This window comes from Macaca fascicularis, chromosome 14 (assembly GCF_037993035.2).
Source record: "Macaca fascicularis isolate 582-1 chromosome 14, T2T-MFA8v1.1".
NCBI lineage: Eukaryota > Metazoa > Chordata > Mammalia > Primates > Cercopithecidae > Macaca > Macaca fascicularis.
In genome coordinates this window covers 34,618,510-34,640,862 of record NC_088388.1, presented here as the reverse complement: position 1 = coordinate 34,640,862, position 22,353 = coordinate 34,618,510, and the positions used below count along the sequence as shown (strand labels likewise).

The 22,353-nt window shown below is 38.4% G+C and overlaps 1 protein-coding gene across 1 annotated transcript in view; it reads right to left on the bottom strand.

Annotated features, from left to right (window-relative positions):
* The window catches only part of DCDC1 (doublecortin domain containing 1), a 499,491-nt gene that overhangs the window by 54,322 nt on the left and 422,816 nt on the right, over positions 1-22,353 (bottom strand). The window contains exons 22-26 of the mRNA XM_005578290.5: positions 14,746-14,927; positions 11,385-11,477; positions 7,621-7,720; positions 4,493-4,628; positions 2,732-2,891 (exon numbers count right to left, since the gene is read on the bottom strand). Coding sequence (XP_005578347.3) covers positions 2,732-2,891; positions 4,493-4,628; positions 7,621-7,720; positions 11,385-11,477; positions 14,746-14,927 — 671 coding nt within the window. The remainder of the gene's footprint in view (positions 1-2,731; positions 2,892-4,492; positions 4,629-7,620; positions 7,721-11,384; positions 11,478-14,745; positions 14,928-22,353) is intronic.

Sequence of the window (22,353 nt, the reverse complement as noted above, 5' to 3'; positions counted from 1 at the left end):
TCTTGTGTTAAAAATAAAAACCACAGCTTTCTCACCAATTCCATTTCTTTGAGGAAAAGAGAGAGAGGGAAAAAAAGTCATTCTTAGCTTTAACAAAGTTAGAAAGATGCAAACAAGATTCTTCACCCAAATCCAGAGGTTTAATTTTCTTACTCGGAATTTCTCTATCAGCTCTTGAACTTCCTGGCAAATAAAGTATAGTCAGGTCAGTTTTAGAACAGTCATTTTTCAGTCCATCTTGCTTTATTAATTGATTTGTTCATTCATCGAACAAATCATTCGTTAGTTATTCACTCCTTTAATCAATATTTATTGAACATCTACAAGACAGGTAAGTTATCAGTGCTCATGGAGTTTACATTCTAGTGGGAAGAAGAGAGATTAAATAGACAAGTAAATGAATAAACAAGATAAATGCCATACGTTGAATAAAATAGGATATTGTAATGGAAATTGACTGGGACGGGGTAAGGTTTACTTTAGCAATGAAGTCAAAGAAGGCTTCTCTGAGAGGTGATGTTTGAATTGAGACATAGACAATAGGAAGGAGCCAGTCACGTGAGGATCTAGAGGGAGAGCCTTCCAAGCAGAGAAAAGAACAAATGAAAATGCGATGAAGCAAGATTATGGTTAGCCCATTTGAAGAACAGAAAGACAGTGGTGTGACAGGCAGTGAGTGAGGGGATGGTAGTTCTAGACGAGGCTTAAGAGGTGGGCAGGTACCTGTGATTCAGTGAGGAAATGAGAAAGTTTGCCCTACTCTCTATGTTCCAAAAGTCTTTTTATCCTGCAAAGCACAAAAATGGTAGGCAAGTGCTACCAGAATTGCTTTTCCATTTTTCTTATTGTTTGTGCCAGATACCTTTATGATAAAAAAGCAATCAAGAAGGATCCTTCTAGACTGATGTTCTAGCTGCTGGCTTTATGCATGTCCCTCCTTAAATCATCCCATTTTTCAAATATGCAAAAACCTCCAAACAAGCACATTTAAGAAAGTCTGGGAAAAATCTTACAGTGACTTCCTAATGTAAGATGATTTAGGATGATTTCAGGATTGTGTCATCAGAAATGGTTCAAATGACTAGTGACAGCCTGGAAAATAGATAACCCAGGGTATTAAAAAATATTTCAAAATAGTTTAAGAGCTGCCAAGTAGAAGAGGAATAGGGCATAATACAGAGAAACACATGGAATAATAAGATGGAGATGGTCTAAATAATTATTTAAATGTTAGAATGGGCCTCCTTGAAAACAGTGATCTCTCTGTTATTAGGAGTATTCAAGAAGAGGCTTGAGCAAAAGAGCCTGCTTGGAATATGCAGGAGATGCCTGCATTGTACTCTGAGAGAACCCAATCACTTTTAACCTCAAGGACCCCAGGCCATCACGAAATCCCTGATTCAGAACAATGAGAATCTTTGCTCTCAAAAATGTTTCTTTCTTTTCTCTTACTTTCTGTTTATTTTTTTTCCAAGTGCAGACTAAATTACTCAAAGGATAGATGACACTTCCTTTAGAAGGGGATGTGAAAGTTTGTGGTAAATTCCTTGACTGTTGAGAAAGATGCCATCTAAGACTAATCATTCTCTCTGAAAAATGCCTTCTGGTGCCTTTGTTACTGTCAGTCATAGGACCAAATGAATCACCTATCCGAATAAGGAAGTTTGGTTTCTAAAAGTTCATATTCTTATAATTGAGGATAGAAACAATTCATAACAATGATATATAAGTTATTCTCACAATTATTGCGGTGGTAATTGGCCAGGTATTTTTGGTTTTATAATTTGAAACACATTCAATCTTTCCTTCGTTTATTCAGTAAATGATGATTAGAACCCACGTGACAGAGTCTTTGCCCTCAACAGTTCCCAGGCTGGTAGAGGGAGGGGTAGGCAAGGGAGAGAGGGACTGACAAGTACATTGCCACGTAAAGTCATTGCTGTAATTGACTTCAATGCTAAAGAGTCATTCTACAGATAAGTACGGGGCAAGTAAAGGCACTGCAGTGGAGAGAAATTCGTATGTGGCTCAGAGGTCTGCAACAGAACATAAATAGAATGTGCAATATGCAGGCAACAGCTTGTTGTTGCTGAGCTGGAGGTTGGAATTCATGTGTCAGAAAAAGACAGTGGGCATGGGAATGCAAATGAGGGTCAATGACAGGCATGAACCAAGGTCAGAAGGTCTTGGGATTCCAGATGAATAAGTTTTTTCTGTCTGCAATAGGTAGCCCTTAAAAAAACTATGTGAAAAGGATTGTGCATTAGAAAGTTAATCGTCTACAGTTTAACTTAGAGGGAAATTGGAAGGAAGATATTATGGCAACAGAGAGCAATCAGAAAGCTATTTCAATGATCCAGAATGATAACTGTATATTAACATGTGTCTAGCTTGAACTTAGGGAAGAAGCTTAATTTATCCTGAAGTCAATATTTATGGAAACAAAACTTGATGAATTCCTCAAATAAATGTTTTCTATCCTAAAATTTTAGCCTTTTAAAAATAATAACATTATAACAATATTACTGAAAATAGACCATTGTGATGGTTGAACATTGAAGCTGTAGTTGTATCATTTTGCTGGAGAACTAATTAAATACTAGCTCTTCACCTGCCATTAGTTTCACAAACTTGGCATGAGCTCCCTGCATGGGCTCTGTGCTGTTATCGGGCTAATGAGCTGAGTTCAAACAGCAGACAGGTAGCTTTTCGGGCTACATTGATTACTTACAGAATTTCACTGGAAGCATTTTCCGTTGTTAGAGCATCTTTTTGCATTTGCTTTTCTTCTGGTTCTGTAACTTGCTTCTCTTCTCCAAAAATTGCTACAGGTTTATGCACAGCAAGCTTGCTTCCAGATACAATGTCACTTTGGACTTCTAAAACAAGAGCTGAGCAGAAATTCACAAATTGCAAGGACATATTAGTTACAATTGCAGAGCATCAGGAATTTAGAAACACACACTAAAATACAAATGCAAAAAAAAAAATCCATCTATTTGGTCTATTCATAGGTTATTTATTAAACTCAGTTGAATTTAATTTTAATTTTTGTAGATTCTTTACTCTCAAGATATCCTTAGTCAAAAATACTAAAAATAGGTCTTTCCAAAGATCAGTTATTCTATATTGTAATTATTCAAATTGGCTACATTATTTAGATATATGTTTCTAGATCATTCTCTGGGATCCAAAACTCATCAGTGGACGTCCCAATCCCAGTCCCAGTGAAAGCCTTGAACGACACATGCAAAGTTTTACTATACAGTGTTCAATATATATCACAGGGCAATGTTTTAAATTATACTAATGTTTTTTGTCTCTTTTTCTTTTCTCTATATGGACTTTTGTCCTGGTTCCTGGAGAAAACTTAAGGGAAGGAGGAGGATCATGAGGAAATCAGAACTTGAATAAAATAAAAGCAAAAGTCCAAAGATAGTTTTTGACATTCAAACAGCACATTGCCGTCGACCATGGAAGTTAGGATGATACAGTCATGATCTATGGTTTCTCCAAAAGCCTGTAGTTCCCACTTAGTGTATCAAGGGTTTAACTTCAGGATTGACCTGGAGAAAAACCACCACTCCTGAGTCAGAGGGGATTTGGGGAACAAGACAGAGAAAGCCAGAAAACTAGCACAGTGTATCCTGATTCTCTCTACAGGCTTCACTTTGGGTATCTTAGTTAAACTGGGGAAACAGTGAGGACACTGTCCATTGTTTAGGACACCAGCCATTGTTGAGGACACCATGATGACGTCCCCTTTCTAGCTACCCTTGCTACTCCAGTCTGAAGCACAGCCAGCCACGTGAACTGGGATCTGGTTTCTGGGAGGTGCAGCTAAGACCCAGGAGTTGCTGAGAATCTTTTTGGGGAACTTTCCAAAAGTGTGTGCCAAGCAGGGGTGAGGTGGCTCTGTAGCAAGAACTGCAGAGATGACCACTCAGTCATAGCCAGGCTCCAGAGGGCCACAGGAAGCAGAGAGAAGGCTGAGTCAGGGAGGAAGCACACCCACCCAGAGTATCGTCTGAACCAAAAGAAGGAACCACAAGTCACTCCAGTCATAGACTTCAGCCAGCAGAGCCCAGGAAGCAAGAAGATCTGCATCCCAAGTGCTTTCTTTCTATCTTAGAGAGGAACTTAACATGAGAGTCTGGAGATAGAGAAATCTGAAAGCTCTCCCTAAAGGGACTAATTAAATTAATGGATGGAACAAAATGTAAACATGACTGGAGAATGCATGAGGCTCACAAAGAAGGTCAGATCTGTTAACGACAAAATAAAAAGATTATGTTTTCTTTGCACATTCAAACTGTAGTGTGAACTAAAATACTCAATCCTGTCAAACATATAAATGACTTTAAAGAGTTAAACAGCAAGATGCAGAGGTGAAATATTACCTGTTTAAACAAACTTTGACTTTTTTAAAAACAGTGTCATCAAGCCTTTCATTTTGGCTGCATATATTAAGGTAAATAATTCCAATGCTTACCTTCTATTTTATGTATGCTACAGAAGATTTCAATTTTGGAAATGTCTGATGCTAGGTTCCTCAGGAAGATTTGTTTCTTTTGTTGAGCAATGGACAGGTCAGGATTGATCCAGTGTTCTCCACATGAAACATATACCTATCAAACAAAGCATCTCTTATCCTGTATATAATTGTCACAGCAGCATTATCTGTAATAATCTAAACTGGAGACAATCAAAAAAATCAAAATGTACTATTAATATAATAGGTGAATGATTAAAGAAAACTGTGGTGCCATGGAATACCACTCAGTACTTTCAAAAAAAATCAAACTGCTGATAAAGGCAACAGCTTTAATGAATTCCAAGAGTTTTGTATTAAGTGAAAAAACTGTCTTTGTATTGTACCATATTATTTTTGCAACATCCTGTGAATCTATAATTATTTCAAAACAAAAGTTTAAAAAAATAATTGTTTAAGAAGAAGAGGGAAGAAAGGAAGAAAAGAGGAAGGGAGTGAGGGAGGGAAGGAGGTAGAAAGGAAGGGAGGAAAGAAGGGAGCAAGGGAGGGATGCAGGGAGAGAGGGAGGAAGGTAGGAAAGAAGGAATAAATTAGAGATTGGCAAAATTAGAGATTGGGAAACTATCCCTAAAACCCAAATCTGGTCCCCTGTCTTTTTTTGTGAGTACAGTTTTATTAGAACACAGCTATGCCCATTCATTTACATGTTGTCTATGGCTGCTTTCATGCATCAGAGCAGAGCTGATATACAGCAGGCACCATATGGCCCACAAAACCTACAATGTCTACTATATCATTCTTTACAGAAAATGTTTAATGACCCCTGGTATAAATGAATTTGTAGTACAAACACCAAAATGTCAGTGTGGATATTTCCAGGTGATAAGATTATGGATGATACTTTTCCTCCTCTCCTCCTTTTTTTGCTTTTATGTATTTTTAAATGTCCTTAAATGGATAAATATTTCTTTACAGATGAGAAAAGAAAGTGATATATTGAAAAAGGCTCAGTAAGAAGAAAGAGAACCTCAGTGCTGACTTTTCTGGTCATTGCAAAGTCATTATTACAAACATTCAACATTCTATGTAGAAGACCCAGGGAAAACTTCAAATAATAATACTAATAATAGTAAATATATATTACTATTACTAATATTATTATTTGAGATGGACTCTTACTCTGTAGCCCAAGCTGGAGTGCACTGGCATGATCTCGGCTCACTGCAACCTCTGCCTCCAGGGCTCAAGTGATTCTCATGCCTCAGCCTCCTGAGTAGCTGGAACTACAGACACCTGCCACTACGCCCAGCTAATTTTTTGTATTCTAGTAGAGGGAGGGTTTCGCCATGTTGCTCAGGGTGGTCTTCAACTCCTGAGCTCAGGTGATCCACCTGCCTCGGCCTCCCAAAATGCTGGGATTACAGGTGTGAGCCACCGTGCCCAGCCAAAAATTTCTTCTTTTGAACAACAGATTCTTTTTTCTCTTTTGGACATATTTAATGATGTAACTAACTGTTTATGTTTTCATTTTCATGTTACTCTTCAGAGCAGTGACAGATTAATTTCTAGCAAATATACAATCACTCCTGGCTCCATCTTATCCTCCTTCCACTCATACCTGCTTTGCCATGGTGGCCTCATCTATACTTACCATTAAATTAATTTTTTGTATTGTATGATTTAATGTAATCTACCTTAAATTCATTCTTTAAAAAACCCATAGTGGACTGGGTGCAGTGGCTCACGCCTGTAATCCCAGCACTTTGGGAGGCCAAGGCTGGCAAATCACGAGGTCAGGAGATCGAGACCATCCTGGCTAACACAGTGAAACTCCGTCTCTACTAAAAAGACAAAAAAGTAGCCGATCTTGCTGGAGGGCGCCTGTAGTCCCAGCTACTTGGGAGGCTGAGGCAGGAGAATGGTGTGAACCCGGGAGGCGGAGCTTGCAGTGAGCCGAGATCGCACCACTGCACTCCAGCCTGGGTGACAGAGTGAGACTCTGTCTCAAAACAAAAACAAAAACCCACAGTGAATAGCATAGCAGAACAAACAAAAACACTAAAAACAAACACACAAAACGCTTGGAGAGACGGCATCAGGATTCAAAATGAGATCTAGCCGTCTCTGAGAACAACAGACTCTCCACCCTGCCATTCTGCCTCTGATATTGGCCATTGATACTTCTGTTTAAGACTCTCTCCAGGACTATTTAGGTTCAGGGCCTGAGTTGAGTTCTGACGAAATGGTACAAGCTTTGTTCTCTGTTCAAAGAATTGTAGGTATCAATCAAGGAAGGTATCTTTTTTTTCTAATTTTTCAAACGAGATGCCTCAAATTCTATAAATGAGGGGAAAAGCTGGGCTGCTAAAGTCCTTCTGCTTTTCAGCCTTCTCCAGTCACCCAAATAGAGTGTGTGAAAAAAGTAGACATAATTTTGTCCCGAAAAAGTGAAATCACCATTTAGTAAGAAACCATTAAACAACTACATTTTGAAGCTCTCAAAAAGAGCAGAGAATTTACCTCCTTCAGAGCAGGAGACAGAAATTACAAATGATTAACAATTTGGCCTTCTCCAGTTTCTTCCTTAATTTCTAGAGTCTAGGATCATGATGAATATTAAGTAGATTAATTCGGCCGGGCGCGGTGTCCCACACCTGTAATCCCACCACTTTGGGAGGCTGAGGCAGGTGGATCACCTGAGCTAAGGAGTTTGAGACCAGCTTGAGCAACATGTTGAAATCCATCTCTACCAAAAATACGAAAAATTAGCCAGGCATAGTGGGACATGCCTATAATCCCAGCTACTCTGGAGGCTTAGGTGGGAGAATTGCTTGAGCATGGGAGGCGGAGGTTGCAGAGAACCAAGACTGAGCCACTGCACTCCAACCTGGGTAACAGAGTGAAACCCCGTCTCAAAAAAAAAAAAAAAAAGTTTAATTTATATACCACTCTGAAAACCATGCCAGAATAATGTTAGCTCTTAGTATTATTTTCTGATGCTTGCTCAGTTAGGATAATTCTGAGAGAAAATAAGGATTAAAATGGAAAGCTTTTTATATTTAAGGGCATTCTTTCTTGGATGGGGTATTCATAAATTAATATTGCCAGGTTCAAATCCATGTCTTTACCAGTTCATCTCTTTGCAGGTCTTTTAAGGCAAATATTTCCTTCCCCTTTTCATTGTACAATCTCCGAGCTGCAGAAGGTAAATTTAAAATCTCAGTGCACCTGTAATAAAAGACACAAAAATTGACCTTGCATACAGAAAGCTTCCAGCAGCAAAGGGAGAAAATAAAAGAAATCAGGGCCCTGAATCCATAATGACAACTCTCTCCGCAGGACTGTTAGTCATAAGCTGGACTCTGGGGCCCGTCAGACCCATTTGCGTCTCATTTTCCTCTCCAAAATGTGGCACTTGGACAAATTATTTAACCTGTCTAAGGCTAGATATCTTACCTTCCAGGGTTTCTGTGAAGATGAAAGGTTGATTTTGAAAAGGGCTCTTAGCACAGTCCCAGACATGACCAATAAATAGCTAGACACACTGCTATTGACTTTTCGTTCCTCGGTATGCCCCACACTTTTCTATTTCTGTGCCTGTGTTCTTTCTCCTACCTAAAAAAAAAATCTTCCTTGGCTTTTTTCTGATGTAGTTTTGCTCTTTCTCCAAGGTTGTCAAAGTCTAATTTGTCACCAAGTTCCTCAGCTCCCTCCACCAGAAGTGATGACTATAGCCCTTTAACTACCTTTGAAATAGACGTTTTTAGCCTGGTTAAACATTGAACACTGATTTCCCACTCCCACAACCCCCTGCCCTCCCAAACAAGCACTGGACAAGCCTTGTGGATTTTGAGATGAATGACAGTTTTGTAGTTCCCTGAGGAGCTCTGAATCTGGTCAGGGAAGAGAAAGGTGAGCCACTGAAGTGTAATATGAAGTCACAGGTGCTGCCATCGGCACCTGGCCAGTGTGCTGTGAGAACAGAGGGGAAAACAATTAATTTTTCCAGAGAACCCTTATCTAAGGGAGTGATATTTGGGTTGGGTTTTAAACGATAAACAGGATTTCATCAAAAAGCGCTAGACTGGAGCTGAGTGTATGGACATGAGGAAGGTATGGACCAGATGAAACTGAAAAATAAAGCAGAAACCAACTGAAAGTACTTAGGATTCCAGACTGAGGAACCTGCATTCTAGCCCATAAGCAGCAGAAAGCCATTGAAGGCATTACAGCAATTATGTGGCGTTATCAGGTCTGCTTTTCAGAAAGTTAACTGTCAGAAAGGTGGAAAATGGGCTGGAGGTGGGAGAGGCTGGACCCTAGACAGCAAGCTTTAGGACAGATGTAAATAGACAGAATTGTGAGGAAAAAGTAGAGCTACAGGAGACTGATGGAGCATTTCCTAAACAATACTGTGAGGATATCCTGCCTATGGAAGAAGTAGAAGATTCTTCCTAAATATATTTTGTGTTAGAATGTACTGTTTACAGTAAATGAACTTCAGTTGACTTTATGCTCATCAGCAAGACGTAGCTTTATAATGTTTCTAAATTTTATTTCCTCAATGGGATAAAGCAATTAAACAGATAATCAGGCCCCCCATTTCTCTAAGGCTAGCTTAGAAGTAAATAAAGCAGGTTGGGTATGGTGTTCCATACCTGTAATCCCAGCACTTGGGGAGGCCAAGGTAGGAGGACCACTTGAGGCCAGGAGTTCAAGATCAGCCTGGGCAACATAGCAAGATCCCTAGTTTTAAAGAAAGGAGCTATGCCTCCCAGATCCACAGTCAGCTACAGCTCTGCAGCAGTGGAGCTCTTATGCTAATCAGTTCCTTCGAAACGGTAACAAAACCTTCGTGAAGCTATGGTCATGTGCTTTCTCCTTTTCTTTATCGTCTTGCTTTGGATTTTTGTCTCATTTTCTTTCTTCTCCATGTGGCCTTCTCTGACAGCTGTCCCTTACAATGTTCTCTCTCTTTCCTGGTTATATGTAAACCAGGATATATATCATCATATAAATGATCGCTTGATCATTTTCAATTCTGTATGGTTATAAAGACTGCTGCATGTGGCTTTCTGATTGTTTCACTAAGCAAATTTTCTTCCCCAAAAGTTAGTTGGGAGTTCCTTAAGAGCAAGCAATGCCTTGTTTGAGAGAGAGAGAGAGAGAGAGAGAGAGGAAGAGAAGAGAAGAGAAGAGAAGAGAAGAGAAGAGAAGAGAAGAGAAGAGAAAAGAGAAAAGACACCAAAAACCTCCAGCAGAACATCCAACATTGGTTGATGTACATAATATAAATACAACAGATAACTGTTGATTTAACAGTTGAGGAAAACAAGCCTTGGAGAAGGACAGGGCTTTGCTGAAGACTTTCAGCTAATTAGTGGCAATGCTGGGGTTAAAATAAGTTCCACTGCCTCCTAATCCAGTGGTCTTTCCAATATTCTATGTTGCCAGCAACTTTACAGAAAGTAGAAGGTACCACCACCACCAACAAAAGTCCTGTATCTATTATTTTAAAATGGGACTTATTATACCATTAGATCATACTTCAGTTTTGTAGATGGAAAAATCAATGACAAAGAGAACCTCAAAATTGTCCAGAGTGAATTATTAAATAACTAAAGATAGCATAATTTTCCTTAAACTCAATAAAACTATCCCCTTATATTCGACAAGGCATATTTTGCGAAAAAGTTCATACCAAGTGCTCCAACCTTTCAGCAGTGACCTAATTCTTGATTTGGTAAGAAAATACTGATTAAAGAAAAATTACAACATATTTCATAAACATGATATATGTTAGTGTTATGGTTTAGATGTTTGTCCTCTGCAAACCTCATGTTGAAATTTGATCTCCAATGATGGAGATGAGGCCTAATGAGAGGTGTTTGAGTCATGATAGAAGATCCCTCATAAATAGATTAATGCCCCCCCACCCCCAGAAATTAGTGAGTTCTCACTCTATTAGTTATTTGAGAGCTGACTGTTAAAAAGATGCTGGCACCTTCCGTCTCTCTCTTACTTCTTCTCCTCTATGTAGTCTCTGCATTTGCCAGCTCCTCTTCACCTTCTGCCATGAGTGGAAGCTGCCTGAAGCCCTCACCAGATGCAGATGCCCAATCTTGAACTTTCTAGCCATCAGAATCATGAACCACATAAACCTTTTTTCTTTATAAATTAACCAGTCTCAGGTATTTCTTTACAGTAACACAAAACAGACTAAGACAGTCATATTTTAAAAATCGGTTTATAACAGGTAAAATACAAAAATTTACCCCACTCTTAATTCAACCAAATATAAACCAAAGAAAGGTGCTGTAAATTGTGAAATATATTTTTTAAATGAGATTAATTTATATTTACAGAATTGGTGATTCTGAAAGCTAGGGGAATTTGCTAGACCTTGACATTTAGGGGAAAAAAATTGTATTAATTACCATTGGTATCATAGGCTCACATGCTTTATATATTCCACAGATTAGAAACTCCAGAATCATTATATTAACAACTGATTTTCTTAGGTAGGTAAATATATATATATACACACACATACACACACACACGTATATATATATATATGTAAAATATTTAACCTATTATAAACCAAATTTATATATATTTAAATTGGTTTATAATAGGTGAAACAGAAAAATTTCACTACTCCATCCTTAATGCAAGCAAATATAAACCAAATATAATATACTATATATATTTAAGTATATATATAGCATATACTTAACTATATATAGAGTATATGTTTAACTATATATACCATATATAGTATATACTATATATATGTATTTGTCATATATATAGTATGTTATCTGTTATAAATAATCATTCAGGTATTTAAATGGAAAACGCATTTGCATTTAGAATATTAAGTGTTTACCTTTCCAAAAATTGATGAAATTCTATCTGGTCCATTTCTGTTTCAGAATATTTAGTGACACAGATTTTCTCTTTCTTTTCAGTGTGAACACTTCTGAAACAAATGATCCAAGATTTGATTGATATGTCAGAATACACTGTCAATTATCTCGACATACTTTAATATATGAAAAATTATAAGGTCTTAATTTATCATGACTTGCCCTAAAGTAATCTCTTTCTTTAAAATATACAGTTTCAAAAACTATCACAATGAAATATTTAACTTCATATTAAATATTAAATAACATGACGTTATTACATAAATATTCATACTATGAGTAATTTTATAAGACAATACATTTTCACTATTTTATTTCTCTTCTAATAATGCTGAACACTATGAAATATAAATTTTTCAACTTTGAAGAAAATTCAGAGATTACATTCATTTTACCTGTAATTTTTTACTAGTATATTGTCTTACTATTAACCCCAAATTTAAAATTTTTAAACTGAAAAATAAACAATGATAATCATAGAAAAAGATGCTTAATTTGAATATATATCTGCTCATAGTTTTAAGTTAGAAAACTATTTTGTGCATTTTTAGAATCTGTATATTTTATTAAATGAAATAGTTATCAAATACTTCATAATTAATCATTCATTCACTGTAAATGGTGATCAAATATAGCTAACCATTCATTCATTCAGTGGTCACTAATTTAAGGCCTATGTGGGCCCTTAATCATGTGGTTAACAAAGTGACTCTCTAATACCTTAAAACTTGATTAGTCAGAACACAATGATCTATGATTGTAACATAGCAGATTGTACATCTGCTATGAATGAAGCATCCCTGTTCTCTGTCTCATGGATGAAACATAAGCAGATAATCATGAAACAGAATGGTAGGTGCTGTACTGGTGGAAGGCCCAGGACTGGAGTAGTGGAGTACATAGCAGCCACAACTAACTCGAGAGGAGAGAGCATCTCATTCAGGGTCAATATTTGGAAAGGAAATCTAAACTCATTCTCAAAAGACTTTTATTATTCAAGTACATAGGAAGTGTTGGAAAGTGGTGGCAGGTGGTTTGAGAGTGGGAATAGGGGGAGTGTTGATAGGAAACAGAGCTAGAGAAATATGCAGGGATAGATCATAAAAGGCCTTACAAGCTCTATTAGGGAGCTCAAGTGAGTTCAGAGATCATAACTTACTAATAAGTAATACATATATTGTAATAATCTAAAATATAAAATTTACTTCAGAGCCTCATCTTGGGCCTTTCTTCTTAAAATTCCTTAAATATCACTTATAACATTTTTCTTGTTTAACTTACATTTCTGAGAGATGAAATTTGCCTGTGACACAAGAAAAATTATGAAGGTCTTAATTTATATGAACTCGACAGTCATTATTAACACTAATTGACAAGATCTTGTCACTCACTAGAGTAATAACTGACTAATTAATGAACAAATACTATTTGATTTTCCTTAGGCTTTGTAGATGAAAGAACTAATAACAACAACAAAAACTCCTCAAAACTATCTCCAGTAAATTACTAAATAGCTAAAGGACAGCATGTTACTAGAGCAAGATTTGGTTAAAGTATATCTATATTTCATCATTCTAGCATGATTTTGCTTGTAAAGACACTAAACAGCCCAACACTCCTTCTTCTTATAAATGAGTTTCAAGTTAATGAAAGTAATATATCCTTATATGTCAATAGAAGTTATTTCTTCTGGAAGATAGGTAACTTGTATTATTAAATACACTGAGGCACAGCAAGGGTTCTGCCTGGCACAATTCGAGGATGCCATTCATACAGATAACCATGTGAGCAGAGCTCTCTGAAGCTGGACAATGCAGCCATCCTGCAATGTAAGCCAAGACTTTCCATTTAAACCTTCTGTGAACCAGTACTTACATACAGCTCTGGTGTGGGTTGTCAGGGGGCGGTGTGGGGGAATGCTATTGATGATCTTATGGAACACTTTGTGAATCAGCAGAGAAATTAAACTATATGTAGTAGAGTTTTAGTGTTAAGTGTATGCCAGTGTATTTTAATTATTTGGGAGTAATTAATTCACATGGTGAACTAAGTGGCTCTAATACCTGAATACTTAATGAACTGGGACACACTGTTCCATGAACATAGCATATGGGCAGCACCGCGTTTCACATATTCTCTGCTAGAACAGTTGTCCAAATTTACTGTTTCAATCTCTTAAAATTTGTTTGGATTACCTGACTGAACCATGCATTTTAAAACATTGATGTGATAAGATAATATCTGTATGTAACTTTGAGCCACAATTAAAGATGCAAAACAAGAAAAAAAAATGAATGTAGGAAGAAACAGAAATTTTGTGTTAACTTTGGGTGTTATTTTTGAAGAGTCATACATTAAGGACATTACCCTCACATTTTACATCTAGCAGAATGAGCTAATTATGAAATGTATGCGTCAAAGAATTCAATTTCAGGCTTGACTTTACTTTGAAGATTAATTTTTTACTTTATCATCCTTACAGGCAGTTCAGTGGTCAGCCAATCTGAATGTTACTCATTGTTCAGTGATGTATGAAGTATATTTAATCAATATGAAGAAAGTAATACTAAGCTATTATCAGCAGCCTCAAATATTCTAAACATCTCAAAAGAAAGGTCAAGAGGTAATATCGCTGCTAATAATATGAGAAACAATGTGTTTAACTCATTCTTTACATCAGAGCTCTTCAATGATCTATGATGCCTTTTGTCATAAAATGAAAATACAGTGGGTGATTTTTCTTCAATGTTGGAGAAAATATTGGCTATTGGGAAAATTTTATTCCAATAATAAGGTAAGCTAAAGTGTCAATAAACGCTTTTCTAGGGTGATAAACTTTTAAAATGTTATTCCAAGGAAGACTATAAATTATATAAAGTTATACTTTTGAGAACTATATTTGTTCATTAAATATTATAAATATTTAAACATAATCGTGTATAATTTAACTTAAATAAGGAGTTACAACATTATATTTAAGAAGGATGTTGAGTTCAATTATTTCAAGACACATTTATAAAATTCAAACAAAAATGCTAATTCAAATATACATTGATCATAGAACTTTTAAAAATAGAACTTTTAAAAATCAGAGCTACTCATTTCTAATTCATTAACTTCTGTATCAGCAGAGTTCAAATCAAATTCCTGATGAAGAAACTAAATGAGTCCTAGTCTCTGTTTTCATCTTCAAATATCAATATGAGAGCCCTTTTGCTAAATAAATACAGAATTCCCACAGAAAAACGTCCATAATGAAGAACACAAAAATCTGTAGAAACTAGAAAGTGTATTTAATAAGTATGAACAAGTTGTTCTTACTGTGTTTTCCATCCAGGTGAGATGTCTGGACCAAGGATAGTAAGGGATCTGTTTCTATTCTTGTCTCCATTCCGCAAAACTCTGAGTCGCACAGGGGCATATGGCTCCGTTGTCTTACAGATGGGTTTCTTCATGGGAGGACTGCTCGGAACAAGCAATCCTTGTATCGGCCAATCAAACTCCTTCAGAAAGAAATGACAAAAACATAATAATAAATATAGAAGAAGGGTCATGTCTAGATTTTAAAATATATTGAACACAGTTTATACCTTTAATCTCTCATTCATTCAACAAAAATGTATTGGGGTACCTAAGATGTTCCAGACAATTCTAATTAATGTTTTATTTGAAGAGGAAAGATAATTATTTTTAAAATTTCTGTAACAACCTGTGTTATGCTGCAAGATGAATGATTTATTCCCTCTCAGAGAAACATCATTCTCGAAAAATAGAACTTGGAATATTTTTGCTTACATGTTAAATATCTTTAATCAGCATGAAGAAGGAATGTGACAAAAGTGGTTTTCAAATAGCCTGAAATAATACTGCCTTAAACTAAATCTATTTGGCAAAAAAAGGAATATATTTGGAGAATATTGCAAAAATAATAATATTAATAATGAACATAAACACATTTCACATGTTTCAGTTGTAGAATTCAGTTACTTTTTTATTCAGTTTGTATCTATTCATCCATAAAATCATTTATTGATTAATTGATGTATTCTTCAAATATTTTTGAATGTTTGCCATATATTCTGGCATATTATGCACTGAAAATAAAACTATGAACCACACAAGATACTCTTCCTCAAATAATTTTTAGAAGTTCTTCAGAAACTTACCTAAATATAGACTGGCAATTACAATAGTGCAAGTATGACGACAGGTTACAGGTGTGATGGGACTACACAGGAGGAGAACCTAACCTGAGTTTTCTTAAAATGTCGTAGAACTGACTCCTGAAGCCTTCGTAGGAGTTAATGCAGTAAAGGATTGGTAAAAAGAGGGGTAGACTTGAGGATTAATAGAATATGATGTTGGGGCAATAAAAGGAGGCAAGGGGGCTTCCAGGTTCACAGCTTGGGTAACTGGGTAGATGGTATTGCTGTTCACAGAGATAGACACTTGTGTGTGAAAGAAGAGTAAATGTGGGAAGGGATGATCAGTGATGATGCTGGGCAAGGTCCAAGTTTGTTCTTTCTTTTTTTTTTTCTACTTTCATAAACAATTGTCCTGGCAGCATATCCTGTTAATCTGCAATGACCATCCTGTAAAATATCACTACTGCATGTAAGTGCAGATCTGCTTTTGTTTCTCTTCAGTTTGTCAGTTTGTCTTTCCCTTCACAGTAATGTACTGCTTTGATTACAATATATTTTTATGTGGTAAGTCTTGATAACTGGTAGGGCAAAGATGCTCACCTTGTTTTTCTTTTTTTGGGAATTGGCTCTTGTTGGCCCTTTGCTATTTCATATACATTTAAGAATGAGGCTGGTTAGCTTTTTAAAAGTCTCTTTGGGATATAAATGCTCTATATTGGGTTAAGAAATTTTTATTTTGCTAATATCTTTTCTTGAATTTATATTAAATCATATAAAGTTCTTTTTCCTTCATTTACTGAGATTTGCCTATATAACTAAACTCTCATCACTTATGTGTTAATTACATTAATTTTAAAAAATTTAAACTAATATTGCCTTCCTGGATAAATCAAAATTGCTCATGATGTATGATACTTTTTATAAATTGTTGAATTAAATGTGTTAATATTTTCTTTAAGATTTTTGCATGTACATTCATAAATCAAATTAACATATAATTTTCATTTATTACCTTCCACAAGATTTGGTATGAACCTTATGCTAGCCTCATGAAATGAGTTGGAAAGTATTGCTTCTTGTGAGAAACACAGTCACCCATCCAAACCCAAAGAATGGACTTAGAGGCACAACATCCCACTGCTGTTAAGACTCCTGCCACAATTACAAGAGATGTAAGGATTGACGCTATCATGCCTTTCCATTTTCCAAACCAACCTTCTACCCAACATGTAAATGGGTCATCAATTCCAGCATTCTCTGACTGTTCATTGGCTAGAGTTATCGGCCCTTGAAAAGCTTTTGTGATGGTCCCATCTGGGGCAGTATTGTTAGGAATGAAAGTACAACATTTTCCTCCCAGCATAACACATACATCTCCTTTTTCTGCTAGTATCATGTCTTAACGCAAGCCTGTTTCCCAGGCCATTTGGCTGGTGGCATCAAATTGGCTAACCATCCCTTTGAGGGCATTCAAAGCATAACTGGTGAATCTCTGTTGATTATAGTAGATGTAGTTAATCCAATTCACACTCTTAATAGTTGATCACCAGAAGAATGCTGACTCAAACCTAGCAGTTATTTGGTTTCGGGCCTTAAATTTATTAGGCGACACCCTAGGGACTCCTATCAAGTCAACATATATATTGGGATCAAAAGAATTTGTCAAATCTCTCCGGATTCGGTGGCCATGTGTATTTTCAGGTATCTTGTGGAATGCCAGGGTGAATGGAATGGCCAGTTGGACTAAAGCACAAGTCCCGGTCCAATTGGATGGTAACAGGTTATGGAGGTTCCTTTTCCCACAATATCACCAGCCTAGGGTATATGGAGAGCTGAGTAATTGCCATTACTTGACTAACCAGTGACATTTAGGATGTAGGTACAAGTTGGGAGTTCTCCCATGGGCTTACTGAACTCTGACCCCTGCCTAGAGAGGCAAGAGGAGTGTTTCATATTCCCTACAGAGAATGAGAGGATTGCTCTGGGATCCGACCTCTGTAATGTGGGAAAGAGCAATGACAGAGTCTTATAGGTCTCATTTCCCCAAGCATCCTTATCCTGGTATACAGCCAACATGCAACACATTCCTTTAGGATCGGTATTCTATCCTAGGGGAAACAGAACCACCTGTGCCTGAGGTTGTCCTGCAGCACACACGTAGCAGTTACTCTTGTTGAGGGTTCGTACTAAAAATTTGACCCTTTTGACCCAGGCATTCACATCCCTGTATGCTGTCTCAATTTCTAAGGTTTGCCTTAAATCCTTTACCTCAATTATTTTTACCCTTTTAGGGTCATTATTTGGCAAAGTGTTTATTAGGGTCTGGGTTTGGAGTAGTCCCAGGCAAATGGGAGGTTGAGTCCTTGATTAGTTTGAGAACAAATCACCCTAGGGGGTCTTTCCCTGTGTTGGCAGCCCCTAATCCATATACCTGAGATGCTACTTGTGGTTCTTGGTCTAGAACAACTGGATTGTCAATGGTGATGAGTATAGGATTGCATTCTAAATTCTGGCAGTTATTTGGCAGGGAGCGCTTGGCCCCTTGGACACATGTAGTTTATTCTTCAAGGGTCTCCAGTTCAGAGTTACTTACCCTATGTTTACTGTCCAACCCTGAAATTGGGTAGTCCACCATATGTTATCCCAGCTGGGGCAGGGTAATACCTTACTATAACTTGTATCTGGTTCAGGGCAAAGATATTTATCTGCCTGCGAGAGCCATCTCTGATTTTCTAAATTCCCACAAGGTAAAACCTGGCAGGCATCAAATCTTATAGTCTGGGATGCTACCGTCTTTGTTACATTAATCACCAACCTGATTGGGTAGGGAGTAGGCCCCTGACAGTTTCCATTTTGACCTTCTGTTCTTTGTATAGCAGCCCATCCCAGCCACATGAAGAATAAACTACATGTGTCCAAGGGGCCAAGGGCTCCCTGCCAAATAACTGCCAGATTTTAGAAGGCAATCCTATACTCATCACCATTGACAATCCAGCTGTTCTAGACCAAGAACCAAAAGTAGCACCTCAGGTATATGGCTTAGGGGCTGTCAACACAGGGAAAGACCCCCTAGGGTGATTTGTTCACAATCCCACAACATTTTCCACCCAGGATAACACATACATCTCCTTTTTCTGCTAGTATCACGTCTTAATGCAAGCCTGTTTCCCAGGCCACTGGGCTGGTGGCATCAAACTGGCTAACCATCCCTTTGAGGGCATTCCAAGCATAACTGATGAATCTCTCTTGATTATAATAGATGTAGTTAATCCAATTCACACTCCTAATAGTAGACCACCAGAAGAGTGCTGACTTAAACGCAGCAAGTATTTGGTTTCGGGCCTGATTGGGTAGGGAGTAGGCCCCTGCCAGTTTCCATTTTGACCTTCTGTTCTTTGTATAGCAGCCCATCCCAGCCACATGAAGAAGAAATTACATGTGTCCAAGGGGCCAAGGGCTCCTTGTCAAATAACTGCCAGAATTCAGAATGCAATCCTATACTCATCACCATTGACAATCCAGCTGTTCTAGACCAAGAACCAAAAGTAGCACCTCAGGTATATGGGTTAGGGGCTGTCAACACAGGGAAAGAAACCCAGGGAACAAAAATGTCATGTCTTGCATTATGATACTAGCAGAAAAAGGAGATGTATCTGTTATGCTGGGTGGAAAATGTTGTGGGATTTTTTCCCAACACAGGGGGGGAAAAACCATTTTTTTTTTGTTTTTTGTTTGAGATGGAGTCCCACTCTGTCACCCAGGCTGGAGTTCAATGGCGTGATCTCAGCTCACTGCAACCTCTGCCTCCCAGGTTCAAGCGATTCTCCTGCCTCAGCCTCCTGAGTAACTGGGATTACAGGTGCGCACCACCACACCTGGCTAATTTTTGTATTTTTAGTAAAGATGGGGTTTCACCATGTTGGTCAGGCTGGTCTCGAACTCCTGACCTCGTGATCCGCCTGCCTCAGCCTCCCAAAGTGCTGGGATTACAGGCATGAGCCACTGCACCCGGTCCCATGTTTTCTTTTTACATTTTTCTCAGAGTTAACTTTAAGGGTTCCTCAGGTGACCTGTGCACTGGTCTTTTCCCCTCCCTTCCGGGGTCTATTTTACCAGTCCCTTGACTGTAGTATAGTTAGTCCACCCCATTCAGCTGTTCGCACAGCGGTCTCTGTGGTTGGGAACACTCGATAGGGACCTTCCCAGTTTGGGTGGAACTTGTCTTCTTTCCAAGTGTTAACCAGCACCAAGTCACCAGGCTGGAAGTGGCGAACCACAAATTTAAGAGGCAGAGTTTGAGTCAGAAGTCCTTTTAACCTGAGGGATGACAGGGTGGAGGATATGGCCAGTATATAATTTCTTAAAAATTGGTCCTTGATTTCCATAGTAGGAAGATCTATAGCCCTGTCCAAATATGGGAGTCCATATAATAACTCATAGACGGACAATCCCAAGTCTTTTCTTGGGGCTGTCTTAATCCTAAGGAGTGCTACTGGGAGACATTGGTTCAAAACATTTTAGTTTCTAAGATTAGTTTGGTGATATACTTTTTGAGAGTTTGATTTATTCTTTCTGCCTTTCCAGAGGAAGGGGGATGCCAAGGAGTATGATAATCCCATCTAATTTGTAAACCTTCCATAATTTCCCTTAACACCCTTGAGGTAGCTTCCTTCCTAAACTCATGCAGTTCAAAGCAATCATTCTCCTCTAACAAAGGGCAACCTGAAAGTTCAGGTTGTAAATCACAGATAAACAGTTTAAGCACAGAAAGGGAGAGGGGAAGACTCCTGGATTATCACCAAACTTCACACTCATACAATGGGCCCCAGTAAAAACAGTGGGCCTTAATAAGCACATTCCTTTCCCTTTAGGCACACTAAGGGAAGCTAAAAGCAGACTGGGGGAAGATGCCTGCAGCTGGAAGATGTCTGGGAACAAACACAGAAACTCTCCCTCCCAGATAAGTGACACAAAGGAATATTTTATGGTGATATGTAGGTTCTAATAGCCCATTTTTAATCAATCCCTCCATTGCTGGTGGGAGATCTTTTCTCCCTTCAATAGCAATGCGATATTGTTCCTGCAAACTACTTCTCATGGTTGTTTTAGTTCAATCTGTAAGGGTGTGATTTTTAGCCCTCCCCTGTTGCCTTCCCAACCCACACAAGGGGATTAACTTTTCTTTCCTCCTCCTCTGTTAGGAGGCCCATCATTACCTTTATTTGTCCTTCCTCTATTCCTAATCCTAAACCCAATCTCACAACTATGAGTTTACCCAGGAGGTTAGTTCCTGCTTCAGAAACATGTAAGAGTGACCCCTCAACTTGTTGTGGTCCCAATTAACATTTTCTTAAATATCAGAACCTCAAATCCCTCCCCTCTTACCCCTGATAGTGTCAATTTTCCCTACTGGGTGGAGTTCTGCACCCCTTGGTTGGTGAATTAGGGAGGAGCGAGCCACGCCAGTATTAACCCAAAGTGTCACTTTTCCTCCCTCAGGTCCCACCTCCAAATTTATCAAGGGTTCTTGGTGGGACCTACTCAGAAGGAACCCCTGACTTCCCCAGTCTTCATCAACGGTCATGATGAGCGTTTCTTCTTTTCTTCCATTCAGGACATTCTCTCTAAAAATGCCCAGGCTTTCCACACTTGTAACATCCACTCATAGTCTTAGGAGCTTTTCCCTGCATTTCCCTTCTTTCTCTGTGTCGAAATCTGTCATTCCCTTGTCTCCTTCGAGGGAGATCTTGATCTAACCTTTTCCTGACTACCTCTTCCACAGTGGAAACCATGATTTTCGCTTTTTGTTTCTGCTTGTCTTCCTCTCTCCTTACAAAGACCTTCTGAGCTTCCCTCAGTAATTCCTCAATTGGTTTTTCATTCCATCCATCAATCTTCTGCAGTTTCTACTTTATCTTCCTTATGTAGCCCCCCAACCCTTCTGCAGCCTTACTGACAGCTGCCCCAGGTGGACTTACAGCCTCTCAGGAAAACAACAACAAAATCCTTAATGGTTATCTCATCCATTTACCCTTCCATAACCTGAATCCTTTCTACTGCCTGCTGACAAACAGCTACTTTGCTGTAGGCAAACCACTACTCTTCAAGCAGCCTAATCCTAAACTCTCCTCCACATTGCTTTCTCACTTGCATCTGCCAGTTCCTGGGGTCTGTCCCTCCTCAGTGGCCTCACTGCACCCTTTCCCTGCACCTCCTTGTTGCTTGAACCTCCAGAACCTTCCCTGAGCCCTGCCAACCTCTCCATATCCTCTCACTTCCTCTTCTACTCTTCCTTCCTTTTACATTATTTTTCTACCCAGTATCACCTTCTGTGTCTCTCTTTAATCTGTCTTTTCCAGTCTCTCGTTCATTTTTCTCCTTCTATCTCTCTCTCTATAATCTCCTGTTTCCTTTCTCCCTTACACTCAGTTTCTTCCTCTTTCTCTCTCTGAACACAAGCCAAGCCGTGCTGTGCCCTGGCTCCCTCCTGTCTGTCTGCAAAGACAGACAGCTCTGCTGAAACGACAAAGCTTCAGCAGCAGCTTTTATCAAAAGTTTTTAGCAGCCAGCTCTCACACACAGCTGTGCAGCTGGCTCTCCCCTGCCTTCAGGGTCAGCAACTTAACTCTTTCTGTCCCTCTCTGGCCCTCTACATTTGCTGTTTCCTTCCCCTTTCTCTTTCTAATTTTCCTTTCTTACTTTATCCCTTTTTCCCTTTCTTCTTTGAGGGGGACCATGGGGGCTAATTACTTGATCCAGCAGACAGCATAACCTATCTCTTCTT